General features: G+C 44.5%; 3 protein-coding genes and 1 long non-coding RNA gene across 4 annotated transcripts; 3 read left to right on the top strand and 1 right to left on the bottom strand.

The window, feature by feature from the left end:
• Window positions 1–285: 285 nt before the first annotated feature.
• Window positions 286–5,308, bottom strand: LOC120690056. The gene is made up of 7 exons (XM_039972573.1): window positions 5,113–5,308; window positions 3,493–4,678; window positions 1,861–2,841; window positions 1,620–1,668; window positions 1,304–1,530; window positions 992–1,099; window positions 286–829 (listed from the first exon to the last, which is right to left on the bottom strand). Exons 2-7 carry the CDS (start codon window positions 4,662–4,664, stop codon window positions 607–609), a joined length of 2,760 nt encoding a protein of 919 aa, XP_039828507.1. The 5' UTR covers window positions 4,665–4,678; window positions 5,113–5,308; the 3' UTR covers window positions 286–606.
• Window positions 5,309–5,440: 132 nt separating this feature from the next.
• LOC120690058 (protein Asterix-like) lies at window positions 5,441–8,275 on the top strand. Its single transcript, XM_039972575.1, has 3 exons — window positions 5,441–5,695; window positions 5,916–6,016; window positions 8,023–8,275. Exons 1-3 carry the CDS (start codon window positions 5,528–5,530, stop codon window positions 8,087–8,089), a joined length of 336 nt encoding a protein of 111 aa, XP_039828509.1. The 5' UTR covers window positions 5,441–5,527; the 3' UTR covers window positions 8,090–8,275.
• Window positions 8,276–9,048: 773 nt separating this feature from the next.
• LOC120690055 lies at window positions 9,049–10,100 on the top strand. The gene is made up of 2 exons (XR_005681560.1): window positions 9,049–9,475; window positions 9,609–10,100. It is a non-coding gene; the product is annotated as an uncharacterized LOC120690055 (long non-coding RNA).
• Window positions 10,101–16,632: 6,532 nt separating this feature from the next.
• LOC120690052 (UDP-glycosyltransferase 83A1-like) lies at window positions 16,633–18,781 on the top strand. Its single transcript, XM_039972572.1, has 4 exons — window positions 16,633–16,749; window positions 16,786–17,328; window positions 17,565–18,100; window positions 18,192–18,781. The coding sequence occupies exons 2-4, from the start codon at window positions 16,839–16,841 to the stop codon at window positions 18,537–18,539; spliced, it is 1,374 nt and encodes a 457-aa protein (XP_039828506.1). The 5' UTR covers window positions 16,633–16,749; window positions 16,786–16,838; the 3' UTR covers window positions 18,540–18,781.
• The last annotated feature ends 1,315 nt before the right edge of the window (window positions 18,782–20,096 follow it).

The following is a 20,096-nucleotide window of genomic DNA, read 5'->3' as shown; positions in this document are numbered from 1 at the left end:
TTCAGAGAATTATATTATTTCTCTATAATGTAATAAACTTAGTATCTCGTGTAAAATATAATAAGTAGGTCCGGTTTGGATCGGCTAAAAATGAGGAGCTAAAAATTATCCCTATATGTGATAATGGACTAAACATGGCTAACTGTGGGCTAAATAGAACTAATGGGCACTAACCACCAGTTAACCATTATCTATATAAATTAGCCCATGTTCCGTTAACATCCAAATCCAAGAACTAAAAATTACTAGCTCTCAGAAACCGAAATGAACAGCGACATCTGCAAGTTACAGACAACTAGCGGCCCCACCAGTAATATTAGCCTCTTTCGAAAGCATATCATAGCTACATTTGCAAAATGACGTCATCATCGTGCTCCTACATTTCATCACAGAACCCGTAATAGATTACATCACCATAATCCTACGTTTCAACCCACAAGTTGCGTCTAATTTTTTTTCCTACGGGCTAAGGCAACAGGGACGACAGTACATTCTATGGTTATATATATTCCTAAGCAGCCCTACACTACTGCGGTGAAGTGCAGCTGCTGAAAACTTGGCAAAACAGGGGAGGACTTGTTAGTTGTCACTGAACCGCTCTAGGCTCTAGTTCAGTAAGCGACACTTGATGCCACTCAGCAAATGTACTGGTGCTGCAGCGGCTCCATCATGCCTCTTGACAGTTGCTGTGTAGGGGCCGAGCCCAGAATTACAGGGATCGCCCCCATGAGCGTATCCACGCGATCTCGCAAGATGATGGACAATATGCCACCGCTCCAAGTCCTGTAGCTCAGTCGCCAGATCATGTAACGTGGTCACTTTCTCGGCACTGAGATACACATGAAACACATAAGAATGACAAATTAGGATAGTATAAGAATAAGAGCATCATTATTATTGCAGTGACTGGAAGTAAAAAACACTATGAAATCATGATAAATCGAAGAAAAATACTACAGCAAGTTTTAGTTTAATTATTGGTACACCATACCTTGATAAGGAACTTTCCAGCTTGCCAAACCTTGAATTGAAGGTTTCCAGAACTCTTGGTAGGACTTTAGAATCTTCCTTCCCAGAAGAGCTGGTCTGGTTTAGTAGCCTGGCCAAACACCACAATAAGAAAGCTTTCGTAGTGCCACAAACCTCATAAATATATGTAAATAATAAATCCATAGTTATATCAAAATCAAGTAATTACTTCTTTAGTTTCAATGTAACTCCTAACTCTGAACATACTAAAACCTTGGGGAATATTTATTTTTACAACTGGAAACACAGTCAAGAGAAAGAAAGTAATGCTTACATGTCATGATTTACAAAAGATAGAACAGCATCACATGCTTCACTGAGTGCCAGTTTTGAAAGGTGGTATACAGTGCTTTCACCAGAATTAGTGATGTTTGCCGCAAGCAGTCTAGCTGGCACAACAGGGAGGATGTACTGAACCAGGCTAGTTGTCAAAGTAAGTCTTTTCCGAGCTCGAGTCCCAAAGCTGCTTCTTTCCTTTGTTGTATTCCCACCATCTACCTCCTATGCACGATAAGCATGTCAGACCAGAGAAAATTTATTTGCACAACGGAAAAAGGGTGTTATACAACATAAAAAAAAAATCATACAACCTTCTCGACCAATCTTTTGGTAGCACGAGCCCAATCCAACTCCGATGTTCTACAGTGCAAAATGACACAACAAGCATCAGAACCTTGGTACATGTACGTCAAGCCAAAAGCAGTGGCATAAACATTTTTTAACAAAAGACGTGAAGCAGGCCAAAGTAAAAGCTCAAATGGTCTAGAAAGACCTAAAAACTCAAATACATTGTTCAAAGAAGGAAAGGTGAGCTCTATTCAAAATCCACACCTTCTATGATGCATGCTCCCACACCCAACCATGACTTGTGCATGCCATGCTAAAAGATTTTCTGTGGCCCTTTTCCGTTTTTTCTGCTGTGAAACCACCTTGCCATCAAACTTGATAACAGGCAGAACACTTGAGCGCGAATCTTTGCTCGCTGAGAGAATGGTACTCTTCTGAGGACCAACAATCTGGCTATAATCATCACAGTGGTATATGTCCACTTTAATATTCTCAGGAGCATTTTGTTCAAAAGACTTGGAATGAAGGATGCCATAGCATTCAGATTTATTAAGCTCCTGGTGATTCTGTGTGGTACTGCATGTTGATGTTAGCTCAACATTCTTAAGCTCTGTTCCTTCAATACATGATAAGTTGGGGCCCTTGGACAAACTCAGAATAGGCCCTTGAACATGAGTAGGCTGTGTAATGAGTAGCTGCATGTCTGAATGTCCATCATGGTTTGAAATATGTACACCAAAGGGGAAATTTACAACCATGTCCGGTTCTGCTGTCTGTACCATTTTGTCTGCCATTTCTTCATCATGACATGCAGAAGCCCCTACGGGACAAGATTGGCCATCCAAGCTAGTAGTGAACTCTAGATAGGAATTAGCAACATCGTCTGTTATTTCCAAGCTAGCATCATTAGCAACACTCTGTTGTTGCTGTACTAAAGCACTGTCACTTGAGAGCAGCAGATGACCTTTACCATTTCCCCCCAGGTTAATTATTGAACTGGGCTCACTAATGTTTTTGTCATAACCCAGAAAAGGCAATCCAGAACTCGTAATATTTTGCCACTGTGATGCTGCATCATAAAATAAACCACATGTTTGAGTAGTAGAGTGACACTGTTCAGGACAAGAAGTTCCATCAGATACAGCTGACTCCAGGGGCCCAGTTTGCATATATGTGGTAGTATTGCTAAAGCATGCAACTGAACCACTTTCCTCCAGTTTGATATCAAATTCAACCAAATTGTCACTGCATAAAATTTTACACATTCAATCAGATTGCAATGCAAAAATACCAAACTGTGCAGTGACATTTGAGGGCAGACAGAATATCTCACTCCATACTTCCACAGAAAAAATGTGGACTATTTGCTACCATGTGCTTCTTGTACAGTAAGCTATCAAGACCCATCTAACTGGAAATGGCAAGAGCCATCGCCAATGAAGTATTTGGCTGGTATATTTTTATTACAAACCAAAAATTCTATTTATAGAAATTGTTCATGTTGTGGAGCCAGAAAAGGCTTCCAAGTGGGGTTGATGAGTAGACAAAATGCAAGGCTAGCTAAAATTGGGCTGAATTCTAATGTTCTTAGGTCTAGCTACTACAAGTTACATGAGACAATCTGAGCTAGGCCTGTGCTACAGCACGCCCAGCAGGGGCCCTGGCTCTGCCCCTGTTCATGTTTATAAGTGCTGCAGACACCTTGCTGTTACTGTGAAGAACCAGTATAAGTAATACAGCATCACAAACTAACAATCTCATCTGCACATAGAAAGTGTTTAGGTTTTGTATTTGTACAATTCCAAACCTATGAAAGGAAAGTTGCAGGTTTCAAATTTCAACAAGAAAATGAAATCAAGGCTTTAATCAGTAATAATCTGCAGCAACTCAATTTACCTTTGCTGGAACATTCCATATGTTTGTGAAAGGGAATCAGTTGATACACCAAATGAATTTAGAAGCGAATCAATTTCCATTTGCTCTTCACTTTCATACAGGTGTGACTTTTTGGGGCTATTATCCACAGATCCATCTGCACTGTTTACAAATGAACTTGACAGTTGTTTTGACCTATCATTTTGCCTGTACTTGGTGTTTGGCATAAAACCAGAAGATTCTGCATGACCAGGATTTGTTCCACATTCAGTAGGATACATTTCACCTCGGCTTTCATTAATATAGCTTTCAGTCGGCCCTTTCTGATGGGGCAGTTGAAGCTCAAAAGATGATATGTTTTGCTCGATGTTATTCATATTATGTTCGAGATCAGCAAAGTTCTTAAAGCCAAATACAGTGGAGGTATTTGCGAGGGTGGTCTCAGAATCACCAGGGTTGGGGGAAAAATTTGAGGTGAAAGATGGGCTTGTCAGACAGCCACTGTCCCAAACAACTTGATGCTTCATGATTTGTCCGCCTGAAAGTTCTGCATGATTGAAAGTCAAGTCACTGCACTCTTCATTGAGTCCGTTGTCACTGTTACACACTTCCAAAGCCTCTTGCATTTGCATAAGAGCATCCCAAGTCCCATCCCGTGTGTCAGAAAAGTGGTTAATGCTTTGCAATGTAGTACGATATGGATAACTTGCTACCCCCGTGCTACAACTACTTCCAAATGAGACAGCTCTGTCATCATTGTCATATGAAGTTATTTCTTCTGCATGATCAAGACATGATGCATTAGAAGGTCTATGCCGGTGAGCGATATTTGCATTGAGATTTTGCATCTGCATTCCTTCATACTCTCCAGGCTGACGAGGCCCCCAAAAGTGGTCAAATTGTTGATATCCTACTAGTTCCGCAGAATCCTTATTCAGACCAAACCCTGGAGCACTACCTAGACGACCTTGGTCTTCAAATCCCTGACTTGAAACTGAATAACTGTGCTGTAAAGCTCGATTATAGTATTTCTGATTAGCATCCTGTGGAAAACAAAATGTGCTTGGGTCTACCGACACATCTTTTGCAGTGAATCCATCCACATTTGCTAAAATTTCAGCACAAGTGCTAGACTGGGGCTGCAACTGCAAAGAGGCTGGGCCCCTGAAACTTGAAACAGGAGTGGTGCTCATGCTTTGATCAGCATCTGCAGATGATTAGACCGAAACATTTAAACAAGCCAGTAAAAATTGAGCAGCTCCACAAAATCTAAACCAATCATAAGGCCCGAATTACCCATTTCACATCTTATCAGCTATGAAAAAAATCACCTCGCGCGCATCTATTGAGAAAATAAAAACGGAAAATAACGCATAAGGAAAGGAAAAAAGAGCTGCAAGCCGCGAGCTAGAAATTACAAAAGAATGCACGCGCCATCCCCAATTCACCAAATAAACCCCAGAGCTCTGAAATGCCCGAGGGCGTCGACATTCACACTGGAGAACCAACAGCTAGCCACCTCCAAGTTCAAGGTGATTAATAACCAGAACGGCTAGCTAAGCAACCAATCAACCACTAGAATAGCTAAATGAGACACCGACGGAAGTACCAAGTGCGCGGCGAGTTGAAGCGAGGCTTTACCAGCAACCGGCGACGCGGACGAGGCGGAGTGTAGCGGAGACTCGGCAGTCCCGTGAGCTCCTGGACCCGCTCCCAGCTGCGGGGCTGTCTCGCCGGGGTTAGGGTTTTGGAGCGGGGAGCGGCGCAGCCAAGGAGAGCAGAGCAGCAGTGAGGGGAGAAGAGTGGGGCGCAGACGCGCAAGTGGGACACGGGGAAGTTGCCTGCCGAGTTGCCGACTCGTGCGCTTTGACTTTTCTTCAGCGGTCGGCGAACTGGCGCGCGGGGGGCGGGGGCCGCCAACTGGGCCGTACCGGGCCCGGGACGTATGGGCCCACGTATAAATCTACTTTTAATCTCTCTTTCTGTCTCACAGCCCCTCTTCGATTTTTTGCTTTGGATCTCCAGAGGAGAGAGTTTCGAGAGGGAGAGATCCGAGATGAAGGAGGGGTCGTCGTGGGGAGGGGCGGCCGCGGGGGGCAACGATCCGCGGCAGCCGTCGACGGCGAAACCGTATGCGCCGCCGAAGCTGTCGCCGCAGGACCTGCCCATCGACTACGCGGGCTTCCTCGCCGTCGTCTTCGGCGTCGTCGGCGTCATGCTCCGCGTACGCAACCATCTCCTCGCTACGCCCCTTCTCACCCTCTCCGATCTGAGTTCAATTTCCGAGTGATGTGTGGATCTGAGCGAGTTTGTGGTAGATCTGTATGTTGCCGCGTGAGTAATTTGTTGATGGTGATGCTGCGCTTGGCTTCCTGGATTTATCACTGCCATATAGTTTTGGTCTGTGTTAGCTCATGTGAAATCTGACGGGTTTCTGTATACAGTACAAGGTGTGCTCGTGGATCGCCATCATCTTCTGCGCGCAGTCGTTGGCAAACATGAAGAACTTCGAGAATGATCTGAAGCAGCTCTCCATGGCTTTCATGTGAGGTTTCTTAACAGAATTGAAGTTTATGCATTGAACTGTGAGATTGAGGTTTATGCATTGAACTGTGAGTTTAGCTTCTAAAAATACTATGCAGTTGAAATCTTGAGTTGTATGGCAACACATGCTTCCTTAGTAAGTCAGTATCCCAATTGACTCTGACTTGTCTCTTCATTCTGTACTCTTATCAACATATACAGCAATTCAGGAGCCTATATAGTACTTGCGTATACTCAGATCTTCCCTCCTTAGTTATTGCCATATGAGGTCCTTGATTTGTGAGTTTGTTAATGCTTGTTTGATGTGTGTCATGGTTAAGTAAGACTAACATTTCTTGCCTATACTATGCTGCACTTGATAGGAATTGTTAAGATGTTACTGCTGGTATACTATTGAAGCCATTCCGTTGTTACTGATGTTACAGTGATGCTTCCTGACATTGAGCTCTAGAGTCTAGAGTCACAGTCACCCTACCATTGTTAAATATTACAAACTTGTTCGCAAGAGTCACATAGGCCCTCACTGTCAATTTACAGATTGGGCTCCCTAAACACTATGATGTACCACTCAGAGAGTTAAATTAATAGTTTGAGGGCCTACCTTTGCGGCACGTCTGAACAAGTTTGAGGATTACTAGTACAGACGCTGGCAAGTGTATATTTGAATAAAGTTTCCAGCCAGGGGCTGTGGTTAAGACTTCAGCTTGACATATCTCAAGGTTCAACTTCCCCAACCTACAACTGTTGTGTTGCTCCAAATTAGTACACCCTCCAATCATATTCTCATTTAGAAATCTGAAATCATGTTGGTCTCCAAACACCTTCATCACTAATTTTTATTCTAGTATATTTATAGAATTTGAAAACTTAAAATATAATAAATCAGTAATATTTAGCATTTTACCTGGGGAAAGTAGGATTAGTAACCTATGGCATGAGAAAATAATCGATACTATATGTTCTTCTCTGTTTGTCAATATACCATTAAAACCAAAAGGCAAGCATTAACCAGATGGGAAATGACATTATGTGCTGTTATTGTATGTTTCCTGAGCCAAATTTAGCAATGGTTTGTCTTTGCATTGCAAAATACAAATTTCCTTGCCAGTAATACACTTATAGGTCTGCATTTCATTTTCATCGGTGTTGTGATAAATATGGTTTATATTTGCTAATCCCTGGAAACTGATTGATTGATGTTGTATAGAAATAAGATATAAGGATTAGTGTACTGTGATGGTACCTAGAGACTAAAAGAATTGACATGCAGCAAGATATATCATATACCTTAAAATAAAAAATAAGAGGGACCTACATAGAATCACACTTCTTTTGGCATCGCTTTGTTTCTGTGGTTGGGATTTTGCTTTCAAATGTTCTGTTTGGGTTCTGCTTTCAATATATTATGTCAGCAAAAATCTGTTTCTAGATGGACGTTCCCAATTGCTCATCTACAAAATGGCATGAATAAACCAATATTACCAAACACGCTGTATGTCTTTGATGCCATGTTAACAAAGCCAGAAATTAGCTATACAGTGTTTCATAGTATTTTACCTTCCCCTTGGGAAGTGCATTTCAAAAAAGAATTTTTTTCGCTTTAGAAAGCAGGAGTGTAGTTAACAATATTTCCACCCTTTACTGTTGTTTTAATGATGTGGATGGAGGAGGTTACATGATTGTAGCATGTTGTTCTCTATAGGGGTATCTGTGACAACAACTGCTATTTTATAGACTTCGTACTTACAAGCATGGTGGGTTTGGATAGATATCATGAAAGGAAATTTAGATATGATGAAGTGAATTATGTATGTTGTTTTGCTAGCAGAAGTAGTAGTTTAAGAGCCTGATTCATCATGAAGTTAGGTCGCTTTTGCTTTCTACTATTGGTCCTTAATTTCCTCAGATTTTCATTTATGGTTTTGTTCTTTCTGAGAAATCACAATGTTTCTCTATGTCATCGCATATGCAACTAGAGAAGTTCACCGAAACTTTTAATCTTTCCAGGTTCGCGGTTATGGGTCTGGTGACAAACTATTTTGGCCCCCCTCGTCCAGGCAGTACTAAGCGCTAATCTATGGATGCACACCACACTTCATCCTTCATAGGATATCTAATCAAATTTTCTTGGTGCCTCAATTTGTGATGGCTCAGTGCTGACATTTATGTATGCTCAATTTGAGCACGTGTCATTTGTACGACATCAATTAATGGACCGGTACATGCATGATTCTCAATAATTTATTTTTCTGTCTATTTATCTGTCGTGAAAAATGGCTTCAAATCTGTCGTTTTGGATCATTGGATCGAGATCCAAGGATCCAAATCTACTGACCACAGAACAAAACGAGAGAACGTGTTCTTCCCAGGCGCTCTGCTCTCGACCTCACCCAGGGTTTTAAATCCCGACCGGAACCGGTCCGGAAACCACGGTTACTGGTCCGGATCGGTTCCGGTTTCGGCAGGTTTCAAACCGGCCCAATTCAAAATTTAAATTTAAAAAATAAAAAAAATTAAAAAATTCTAAAAATACTTCAAGTTGCGACGTATCTAATGGTGTCAAATTTTTTCAAATATTTGTTCATTTAGTATACTTTGCGAGCATTTGAAGTATACAAATATAATGTAAAATATGTTATATATTGTATTAATGTAAAAGTAGTACAAAAGAGGGTTGGAGGGTTCATTTAGGCTAAAACATATTATACAAACATTCATTTAGTATACTTTGCGGGCATTTGAATTTAAATCAAAAAAGAAAAAAATTAAATTTGGCCGGTTACCACTCAAACCGGACCGGTTTACCAGTCTAACCGGTGGAAACCGGTTGAACTGCCGTTTTTTGTTTGAAATTTGAATTTGGTCGGTTTTTTCCGGTAACCGATCAAACCGGTCCAGTTTACCGGAACCGGCGGGTGGCAGTTCGCTCCGAACGGTCGGTAAAAAAAAAACCTTGCCTCCACCCCCGGCCCCCGCCGCCACCTCTGTGATCTCGGCGTTGACGTGTGCCCCCGTGGAGCGGTCGACCGGTGATCCCACCACCGCATCTCCCTTCTCTCGGTGCCCTATCTCCTGCCTCCACCACTACCTCTCGAATCCCCTGGCCACACTCGCCCCCGCAGCTACCATAGAGGCCAACCGGTTGTCCTCAGCACCCATGGCGATCAGCACCTCCCGCCGCTCCGCCCACACACCGCCACCGCCGCCGGGCTGCTAGCCTCCCATGAAGCTTCGTCTGCAGGGGACACCAATTCTCCAAATCATAACCCCCAGCATAAAATCTGTCGATAGAGAAGAAGCTATGAAATTCAACAGATTTTAACCTTGACAATCTGTCGACAGATGTGTAGCAAACTGTGCAGCACTTGCGCTCCTAGATAATATTTTTATTGTAAATCCATTATTATTAGGCTATCAGCGCATCAACTGTGTGTTCAAAAACAGCTTTGGTGCCTTCCTGGTATGTTGATCCATGTTTTTTTTTTGCTTCATCTCCCCTCACCGTTGTTCTTTCTTTTGACTCTAGTTTTTTTTCCTCCTTTGGCTGATGCGATAACTTTCGTTGGCACGAATGCTGGGATATTTTGCTTCAGATTTACCTTAGTTCACATTTGTGGTTGTGGACTCCTGAGCGATTTTCTTCAAAACGAGAGGCTCCGCATAATTGACTGATTGACAATTGACAAGCCCCGATCTTTTCACAAGCCGCCAAAAACACGGCGAGCATCAGCTGATGAACAGTAAGCACTTCACTGGATCAGTACTGCTTGTGAGTTGTGACCATGGTTTTAAATAGCCGGCTATAGTCCCATTGTGGCTCCGTTATATCTTTTTTTAGAGGATTTCCGCTACGCTATTTGTATTTTTGCCGCCATGGCAGCTATGGACGCTAAATTGGGCTATAGCTATGCTAAATAGCGTAGCTTTAGCGTCGCTATAGCCTTATCCTTAGCTCGGTGCTATTATTTTGGTCTTTTGGGCAACTGAATATTTGATTGTATGAATTTTATTTTATTATCAACTTAAGTAATGTACCCTTAACCCTAGAAACATATTCATGTTTATGAAATTCGCTAATTACTATATTTTTGTGCATCTATTACTTGTATTTTTCATAGTTTTGTAGTAAACCGCTATTTGTCATAGCCCGCTATAACCTCCGCTATGGCCTCTTAGCCTTGGGGAAAAAAAATACGCCGCTATTTGTCATAGCCCGCTATTTAAAACTATGGTTGTGACGCTCACGGCGGCTTGCGCTCCGGCTCAGTTTGCGTCTTTGAGAATTACTAGAGGCGGCGGCGCAAGCAGCCAGTGGCTGTTGCCGGATCGCCACTGCACCTCTGCATGCGCTCTGCGGATGTTCTGTGATCCGTTCGGTTTGATTTCGCATTATTGTCGCAGCAGAATAGCAGATTCCCATCGCTTTCAGTCTGATTCAGGCGAGCATGCGAAAGAGGCAAAGATTACAATGGTGTTAACATGATGATGTTGGTGGCTGCTAGTAACTTCAGTTGGGAACGACGTTGCAAAATGAGAGGATAACTTCAAAGGCTCCGATGGGATTCACACAAGTTACGTTACGTTCTATGGATCAACTTTCCTGAGCTCCATTTTTTTCTAAAAAAAAAGGCTAACCTCCCCGTTATGTACACCATTCAGTTGAGGTTACTCCTCGCTACCGGTGTCCGTCGCACCAGCTCCGGTCCAGATTTTAGAGAAAGTATTGGGAATAATCCCATCTTATTTGTGAAGAGTGAAGTAGCACAACTTATAAGTGTGAGGGAGTTGCTCACATATGAGACTAATCTTTTGGGAGGAGATGGCCTAAGTATCACTTTGTTGTTGTTGCTCTTCATATTGGGCTGAAAGCCGGACGCTCGGGAATAGCGGTCCGGAGGCGCGTGTCGCACGGTGCCGTTGCGCCTACAACTAGTATCAGAGCCCAGATTGTATTCCTGACATATCTAAGATGGGGCAATGTCCAAAAAGAAAAGCAACGGAATGCATTACCTCGATGAACGATTTCCACGAAATGCATTGCCTTGATGAACGATTTCCACGCCAAAGTGTTGTGATGGGGAATTTCCACAACAAGGTGTGAGGGGGAGATTGTTGAGAATAATCCCACCTTGCTTGTGGAGAGTGGAGTAGCACAACTTATAAGTGTGAGGGAGTTGCTCACCCATGGGACTGGTCTTTTGGGGAGAGATGGCCCAAGTATCACTTTGTTGTTGCTCTCCATATTGGACTGAAAGTCGAATGCTCGGGAATAGCGGTCCGAAGGCAAGTGGTATCAAGAGCATAAATTCATATTGTTTCAGCTTGTATTCAACTTGACTCACTTGCTGATTTGCCTTGTGTTGAAGATGGAAGCAAATACCAGCGGATGATCTCATTGAATGGTACAAATTACCAAGCTTGGAAGGGTAAGATGGAGGATTTGCTCTATGTCAAAGAGTATTGGAAGCCAGTGTTTGCTGAGGCAAAGCCGGATGATAAATCCGATGATGATTGGCGGGTTCTTCATCGTCAAGCTTGTAGTTTTATTCGACAATGGGTTGATGATAATGTTTTGAACCATATCAGTGATGAGACACATGCACGTACCTTATGGAAAAAATTAGAGGAGTTGTATGCCCGAAAGGAAGGTACTAACAGGATGTTCTTGATCAAGCAATTGATGAATCTGAGATACCGAGAAGGTGCTCCTGTGGCTGATCATGTGAATGCATTCCAAGACATTATAAATCAGCTATCCTCGATGGAAATCTCATTTGAAGATGAGGTTAGAGCTTTGCTGCTACTTGGCTCATTGTCAGACACTTGGGAGATTTTGAAAGTCACTCTCTGTAATTCAGCCCCTAATGGTGTTGTTACTTGGAACCTTGTCAAGACCAAGATACTAAATGAAGAAACCATAAGAATTGCTAAAAAGGAAAGTATCTCTTCTCATTCTAAGGTGCTAGTCACCGAGTCATGGGGGAGGAATATGAGCCGAGGTCCGAGGAAAAGTGTAGCTGAAAGTAGAAGCAAGTCAAGAGGCATAAATAGTGAAGTGGTGTGTTACCACTGCCATGAGAAGGGACACAAGAAGTGGCAATACCGCAAATGGAAAAAAGAAAAGGGTAAGAAAAAGAAGGAAGCTCAGAAGCAAGATAGTGATAGTGACAGTGATGCTGGTCGCATTACTTATGCAGTTGATGAGATGATGATTGTCATTGATGCTGAAAATAAAGGTAATGAGGGTTGTTCTTGTTCCACTGTCGAGCAGAAGATCGCTGTAGCTTCTGATGATGCAGCCATCAACCATGTGAATGGTGTTGAGATGATTTGGATACCGGACAGCGGTGCTACCATACATGCTACATCTCATAGAGAGTACTTCACAAACTATACAGCAGGTGATTTTGGTGTTGTGAAGATAGAAAACAATGATAGGGCAGCCATCATTGGAAAGAGAGATGTGCACTTAGAGACTGCTAATGGTACCAAATTGGTCCTCAAGTCAGTGAGGCATGTTGAGGCACTTCGACTCAACATATTTTTAGTTGGATTGCTTGATGCAGATGGGTATTTTAGCAGATTTGGAGATGGACAGTATAAACTCACCAAGGGCAGCACGGTAGTCGCAAAAGGTAACAAAATTTCACTTTTGTACCATGTTTCTGCTAACCTCTCTAGTGTTTCTGTCAATGCATTAGAGAAAGAAGACCCTTGTGTTTTATGGCACAAGAGACTTGGGCATATGAGTGAGAAGGGGATGATTGTGCTAGCGAAGAAAAATCTGTTGAAAGGGATGAAAGGTGTACATTTGAACAAATGTGCAGATTGTTTAGTTGGGAAGCAACACAGGGTTGCTTTCAAGAGTCTACCTCCTCACAAGAAGCCAGAGTTACTGGACTTGGTGCATTCAGATGTTTGCAAAATGTCAGTAAGATCAATTGGTGGTGCTAAATACTTTGCACTTTTATTGATGATTTCTCCAGAAAAGTTTGGGCTTTACCCTTGAAGTCCAAAGATCAAGTGCTAGGTATGTTCAAGCAATTCCAAGCCTTAGTTGAGAGAGAAACTGAGAAAAAGATTGCGGAGAGTATATTGGGCCATTTGATGCACATTGCAAAGAGCAAGAGATTAGGCACCAATTCACACCTCCAAAGACACCACAACTAAGTGGTATTGCTGAGAGGATGAACATGACAATTGTGGAGAGAGTGAGGTGCATGCTGTCACATGCAAAACTACCTAAGAGCTATTGGGGTGACTTTGATGACTGCAGTTTATCTTATTAATCTCTCACCGTCCTATCCTTTGCAGGGAGATGTTCTTAACAGGGTTTGATATAACAAGGATGTCTCTTATGATCAATTGAAGTGTTCGGGTGCAAGGCCTTTGTTCATATTCCTCAAGATGAAAGGTTGAAAATTGATACTAAGACACGACAGTGTATCTTCCTTGACTATGGATTGGATAAGTTTGGATACAAACTATTTGATCCAGTTGCAAAGAAAGTTGTGAGAAATTGTGATGTTGTATTTGTTGAAGATCAGACTATTGAGGATATTGTGAAGACAAAGGTGCATGTTCCTCAGCAAGAACCATTGGTTGATTTAGACCCAATTCCTGCATCTCTAGCTCCACAGCAAGTTGAAGGTGATGCTGCAGATGATGCCCAAGATGATGTGCACGACACAGGTGATGAAAATGCTCCCCATCCGCATGAGTTTGATGCTGAAATTGATGATCCGGATCAGCAGCCACCAGTACCAGAAGATCCACAAGCAATTCCACTCAGAAGATCTAGCAGAGATCGAGTTCCTTCCACCAGGTATCCCTCAGATAAGTATGTGGTGTTACTATCTGATGGTTCAGAACCTGAGTGTTTTGCAGATGCAATGGAAGATGAGCATAGAAAGGAGTGGATGAAAGCTATGCAAGAAGAAATGGATTTATTTCATAAGAATCATACATATGAGTTGGTGACGTTGCCCAAGGGCAAGAAGGCTTTGAAAAACAAGTGGGTCTACAGAATCAAATAAGAAGAGCACACGCCGCATCCAAGGTATAAGGCCAGGCTTGTTGTGAAAGAATTCAGCTAAAAGAAAGGTGTTGGTTTTGATAAAATCTTTTCTCCTGTGGTGAAAATGACATCAATTAGAGTGATCCTTGACTTGGCATCTAGGCTCAACTTGGAGGTTGAGCAAATGGATGTGATGACAGCTTTCCTTCATGGTGATTTGGAGGAAGAGATTTACATGGAGCAGCCTAAGGAGTTTCTTGTGAAAGGCAAAGAAGACTATGTGTGCAAACTGAAGAAAAGTCTTTATGGCCTGAAACAAGCACTAAGACAATGGTATTTGAAATTTGACTCAGTTATGGGGGAGCGAGGCTACAAGAGAAGTAGCTCAGACCATTGTGTATACTTCTAGTGGTTCTCAGGTGATGATTTTATCATTTTGTTGTTCTATGTTGATGATATCCTGATTGTTGGCAAGAATGTCTCAAAGATTGCAGCGCTGAAGAAACAGTTGAGCAAGTCTTTTGCCTTGAAAGACTTGGGTCCAGCAAAGCAAATTCTCGGGATGAGAATTGAGAGAGACAAGTTCCAACAAGTTGTACTTATCTCAGGAGAAGTATATTGAGAAAGTACTTTGCAAATTTAAGATGGATAATGCAAAAGATGTGAGCTGTCCACTTGCAGCTCATTTTAAGTTAAACACCAAGTAGTGCCCTTCTACTAATGAGACGAAGAAGAAGAAAATGCAGCATGTTCCTTATGGATCAGCAGTTTGAAGTCTAATGTATACTATGGTATGTACAAGGCCAGACATTGCTCATGCGTTTAGTACTATGACCAGATTTATGTCTAATCCAGAAAGACCACATTGGGAAGCCGTGAAGTGGATTTTGAGGTACCTCCAGGGCAGCACTAATATAAAACTTTGTTTTGGGAGTAGTGAGCCTGTGTTAGTTGCATACACAGATGCAGATATGGCCGGAGATGTTGACAAAAGGAAGTCTATTTCAGGGTATTTGATTACCTATGCAGGGGGAGCTGTATCATGGCAAAGCAAGTTACAAAAATGTGTTGCATTGTCTACAACAGAAACTGAATTTATTGCAGCGACAGAGGCAAGCAAAGAGCTATTGTGGCTGAAAAAGTTTGTTAATGAACTTGGGTTTGTGCAAGATGAGTATGTGCTGTTTTGTGACAACCAAAGTGCCATTCACTTGAGTAAGAATGCAAGTTTTCACTCAAGGTCAAAGCATATTGATGTGTGTTATCATTGGATTCGAGATGTGTTGAATTCTAAGCAAATGCAGTTTGAGAAATTCCACACCAATGACAACGGGGCTGATATGTTGACTAAAGTGGTAACTAAGGAGAAGCTCAATGTTTGCTGCCAGCTTGCTGACATGGCTGCTGAAAGGCAGTGAGATCCTCCATGATGTCGGGAGGGGGAGGTTTGTTGGGCTATCCCTCCACATGGAGGAAGATTTGGAGCCCATCAAACTTAGCTAAGCAGCCCATAAGCCAAAGTGCTTGTGCACCGTTGATGTGGTGCTTCATCCAACAGTTGAGGATACCCCTAAAGGGAGTAAAGAGAACAAGAAAAACCCTAGACTCCACTCAGGACATCCCGTCATTTGAGTGGTGGAGGAGCAGAACACACACAACACAACTAGAGAGAAGAGAGAAGGAAGAAGGAGAAGCAAATCTGTCCAGATTTGGTGGCTGTGACCTGATCTGCTTCAAATCAGTGATTGGAGGCTCAAAGTGCTTGGATTTGCGCCAAACTTGGTGAGCTCGTTCTACACTTAGAGTACTTCGATCTGGTCTGTTGGTTTGAGGATTGGTTGAGGAGAGCATCAGATTTGATAGGGGTTTTGTCAGTTCGGGTGACTGCAGTTTCAGCACAGAGTAGTTTCAGTAGATGATTTATTTGGGTGGTCAAACGGTGTCCGATTGAGTTGAAATTTTGTCAGTAGTCAGAGGACTCGTAGATCTACTTGCCTGCCAAAATTTGTTCATAGTGGAGCTGTGGTTTGTGAGATATGAACTGATTACCGAAGGGGACATAATCTGTGACTTCTCTGTTGACAGTTGTCATACCTCTTGATATATATAGTTGTGGCTGTTATTATTGTTGATGCCAAGTGTATCATGGTGAATGTGTTGCTGCTGGTGTAATCCTCTAGAGGCTCTAAAGAAGACTCCTTATAACCATTTGTTGATTATAGTGGAAGCTTGGAGTGGACCGATTGGTCACATGGGTTTTTACTCCTCACCTTGAGGAGGTTTTTCCACGTAAATTGCTGTGTCACTTGTACATGTGATTCTAATTATTCCGCTGCATATCTATTGGTAGATGTCTTTCTCAATGGTCATCACAAGATGAGGGATTAAATATTGCATTTGTTAGTGTCTTTATCCCAACAACAAGGTGCCAAAACAATATGGCATCATACTGATCCAAGTACACTGCCTTATTTGTTGCCACATATATGAACTGGGACTCGTCGTCAAAGTTTATCTCCCAGCTGACCCTCTTAGCTCGGTGTACCACGCGCTCAGCGGTGCAAGTCAAGAGTTGGCCGGTGAGCCAGAAAAAATATCCCAAAGAGATTATTATCTTCTCCTCCGTCTGCCTATAAAGCAGTGATTATCGACCACACGCCACTGTTCTTGTAGTGCATGGTTCCCAGCAGGTCGCCACCTCTCGGAGAGAGAGAGACAGAGAGAGAGAGAGAGAGAGAGAGAGAGAGAGAGAGAGAGAGAGAGGGACCAATAAGCAGGAGGGTCTAGGCGTCTAGCTAGCTGAGCCATGGCCAAGGCACACGTCCTGGTGCTGCCGATGCCGTGCCAGGGCCACGTCACGCCGCTCATGGAGCTCTCCCACCGCCTGGTCGACCACGGCATCGAGGTCACCTTCGTCAACACCGAGGTGGACCACGCGATGGTGGTCACCGCGCTGCGGGCGTCCGGCGGCGAGGCGGCGCTGGGCGGCGGCATCCGCCTGGCGTCCATCCCGGATGGGCTGGCCGGCGACGAGGACCGCAAGGACCTCAACAAGCTCATCGACGCCTACACGCGCCACATGCCGGGCCACCTGGAGCGGCTCATCGCCGACCTGGAGGCCGCCGGGCGGCCCAGGGTCAAGTGGCTCGTCGGCGACGTCAACATGGGCTGGTCCTTCGAGGTCGCCAGGAAGTTCGGCATCCGGGTCGTGTCCTTCTGGCCGGCGGCCACGGCGTGCCTCGCCATCATGCTCAAGATCCCCGAGCTGATCGAGGACGGACTCATCGACGACAAGGGTAACTGATATTTTTACCCTGTGCGTTCACTTTTATTCGTACCTAAATCTTTTACTACCGGTCAATATATAGCTGAGACAATCTGAACTAATGCAAGTATGCAACTTGCAACTTTAGTGGACAATAGAGACGTTGAAAATTTGTCGCACGCCGCTTGTGGACTGAATTCTAACGGACGTTCCTTCACCAAAAAGAAAAATAAAATCTAATTAACGTGCGTGCCGTGCGTTCTGCAGGCTTGCCACGGCGGCAGGAGATGTTCCAGCTCGCCCCGGGGATGCCGGCGCTGCACACGTCGCAGCTGTCGTGGAACAACGCCGGCGCGCCGGAGGGCCAGCACATCATCTTCGACCTGGTCACCCGGAACAACAAGCTCAACGACCTCGCCGATATGACGGTGGGCAACTCCTTCCACGAGGCCGAGGCCGGCGCGTTCAAGCTCTTCCCCGGCATCCTGCCCATCGGGCCGCTGTTCGCCGACGGGGAGCTCCGGAAGCCCGTCGGCAGCTTCCTGCCGGAGGACGAGCGGTGCGTCAAGTGGCTCGACGCGCAGCCGAACGGTTCCGTCGTGTACGTGGCCTTCGGCAGCATGGCCATCTTAGACCCGCGCCAGTTCCAGGAGCTCGCCGAGGGGCTGGAGCTCACCGGCCGGCCGTTCCTGTGGGTGGTGCGGCCGGACTTCACCCCCGGCCTCAGCAAGGCGTGGCTCGCCGAGTTCCACCAGTGCGTCGCCGGCAGAGGCATGATCGTCAGCTGGTGCTCCCAGCAGCAGGTCATGTGCTACCACTAGCTATTGCTTGCCTGTTGGGAGACAGAGATTGATCGATGGACGACGGTTGCTCCGTTTTCATTGTGGCATGCAGGTCCTGGCGCACCGCGCGGTGGGGTGCTTCGTATCACACTGCGGGTGGAACTCGACTATGGAGGGATTGCGGAACGGGGTGCCGTTCCTGTGCTGGCCCTACTTCTGCGACCAGTACCTGAACCGAAGCTACATCACCGGCGTGTGGAGGACCGGCCTGGCGGCGTCCCCCAACGCGGAGGGGGTCGTGACCAAGGAGGAGCTGAGGAGCAAGGTGGAGCAGGTCGTCGGCGACGGCGAGATCAGGGAGAGGGCGCGGCTGTTCAGGGACGCGGCTCGCCGGTGCGTCGGCGAAGGGGGGTCCTCGCACGAGAACTTTAAAAAGCTTGTGGACCTGCTACGCGAGTGAGTAGTTGGCCTGGGAACCCCAGCCTGATCTACAGTCCTATGATGTGTTCCTGGTGTTCTATTGTGTTTGGGCAGTCACCAATTTGTGCAAGAGTTCATAGAAAACGGCTGCACTATGGGGTTACGAACAGATCAATTGCATTGTCCGACTAATTAATCAGTGTAGCTCATGTATTCAACCTGATAAGAGCAGGGCTAATAGATTTTGCCCGCTGGCGGCCGAGAGCAGCGCCATGTCATCCATCCAAAGTGACTGATCTTTTTTTTATTCATCGGCACATGTTCTATTTATTGCTCACTAGTACTGCAGACCAATAAGAGCGGGAGATGTAGTTGCCCGCATGAAACTGGCGTTTTGCTACCCGCCCATTTCATTCTCTCTCCTCTATTCTCACTCCTTGTGAGATTTCCTCGGCTATCGGGCTACCATAATACCTGCTCTAAGCCGTAAAAAGAAAGGGTTGGGTGGGATCGTATGATATTCATGGGGTGATTGGTTGAGCGCATCACCCCAGCCATGCTCCCCGGATGCACGCAGTGAGTGATTGGATGGCTGGACAAGTGGACAGGGGGCCGGGCCTGGCTCCGACCCGCGTGCAGCCGCACAAGATGGGCCTGGCTAGCTGGAATGCCAGAATCGGTTGTTTCTGGCAGGCCTGGCTCGTGGGAGCTAGGCATTAGCCTACTAATGATATTATTAGTACATCATTAGCGTAAATTAAGTAATATTAATATATTTTAAATTAGATTAAGCTTTACGAAGGTAAACTACAATCATTAACATACAACTCCATAAGCTAAACATTATAAAATCATTTATTTTTTCTAATCTTATTTCATGCGACATGACACATACAGGTAACCAAACACCTCTTCTCAATCAGGCTGGACATGTACAGACAACCAAAAACAAGAAGTTGTATGCACTCAACCTGGCTCATAGGAGCCTGGCTCACAGATACGAGCCAGGCTAGGATCACGCAAGGATCACGCAGCCAACCAATCAGGGCCTCGGTGATAAGGACCGGTGCCGCCCTTGACTCCACTACGGGCGCGGTGGTACTGAGGCAGCTGCTCTCATAAGGAAGAAATATTTAGGCAACAAAAGTTTCTTCCAATGCAATTACAGAGGAGGTTCACAATCCCGGAGAGGGTTTTTTTTTTGCGGGAAAATCCTGGAGAAGGTTGATAGAGGTGGGAGTGGGACAGACATGTAGAAGATGCTTGAAGCTAAGTACTCACTTGGAAATGGGAAGAAAATTAGCTTCTGGCTTGATGTCTTGTAAGTAGGGATGGTAAATCGTGATGGGTGCATCACCATATATGCACAGGCCAGCCGTGCATCATTATTTCTATACTCTTTCACAAGACCCACTAGTATTCATATCGTGATGGTTGCATCATCATATATGTACAGGCTAGCCGTGCATCATTATTTCTATACTCTTTCACAAGACCCACTAGTATTCATATCGTGATGGGTGCATCATACCCACTAATATTCATATCGTGATAGGTGCATCGAGGCACATTGCTCACATGGAGAGGGCCGTGTACA

Source organism: Panicum virgatum, chromosome 9N (genome assembly GCF_016808335.1).
Source record: "Panicum virgatum strain AP13 chromosome 9N, P.virgatum_v5, whole genome shotgun sequence".
In the NCBI taxonomy this organism is placed as follows: Eukaryota; Viridiplantae; Streptophyta; class Magnoliopsida; order Poales; family Poaceae; genus Panicum; species Panicum virgatum.
The sequence above is the reverse complement of the archived record's forward strand: the minus strand, read 5'-3'. Positions and strand labels throughout refer to the sequence as shown.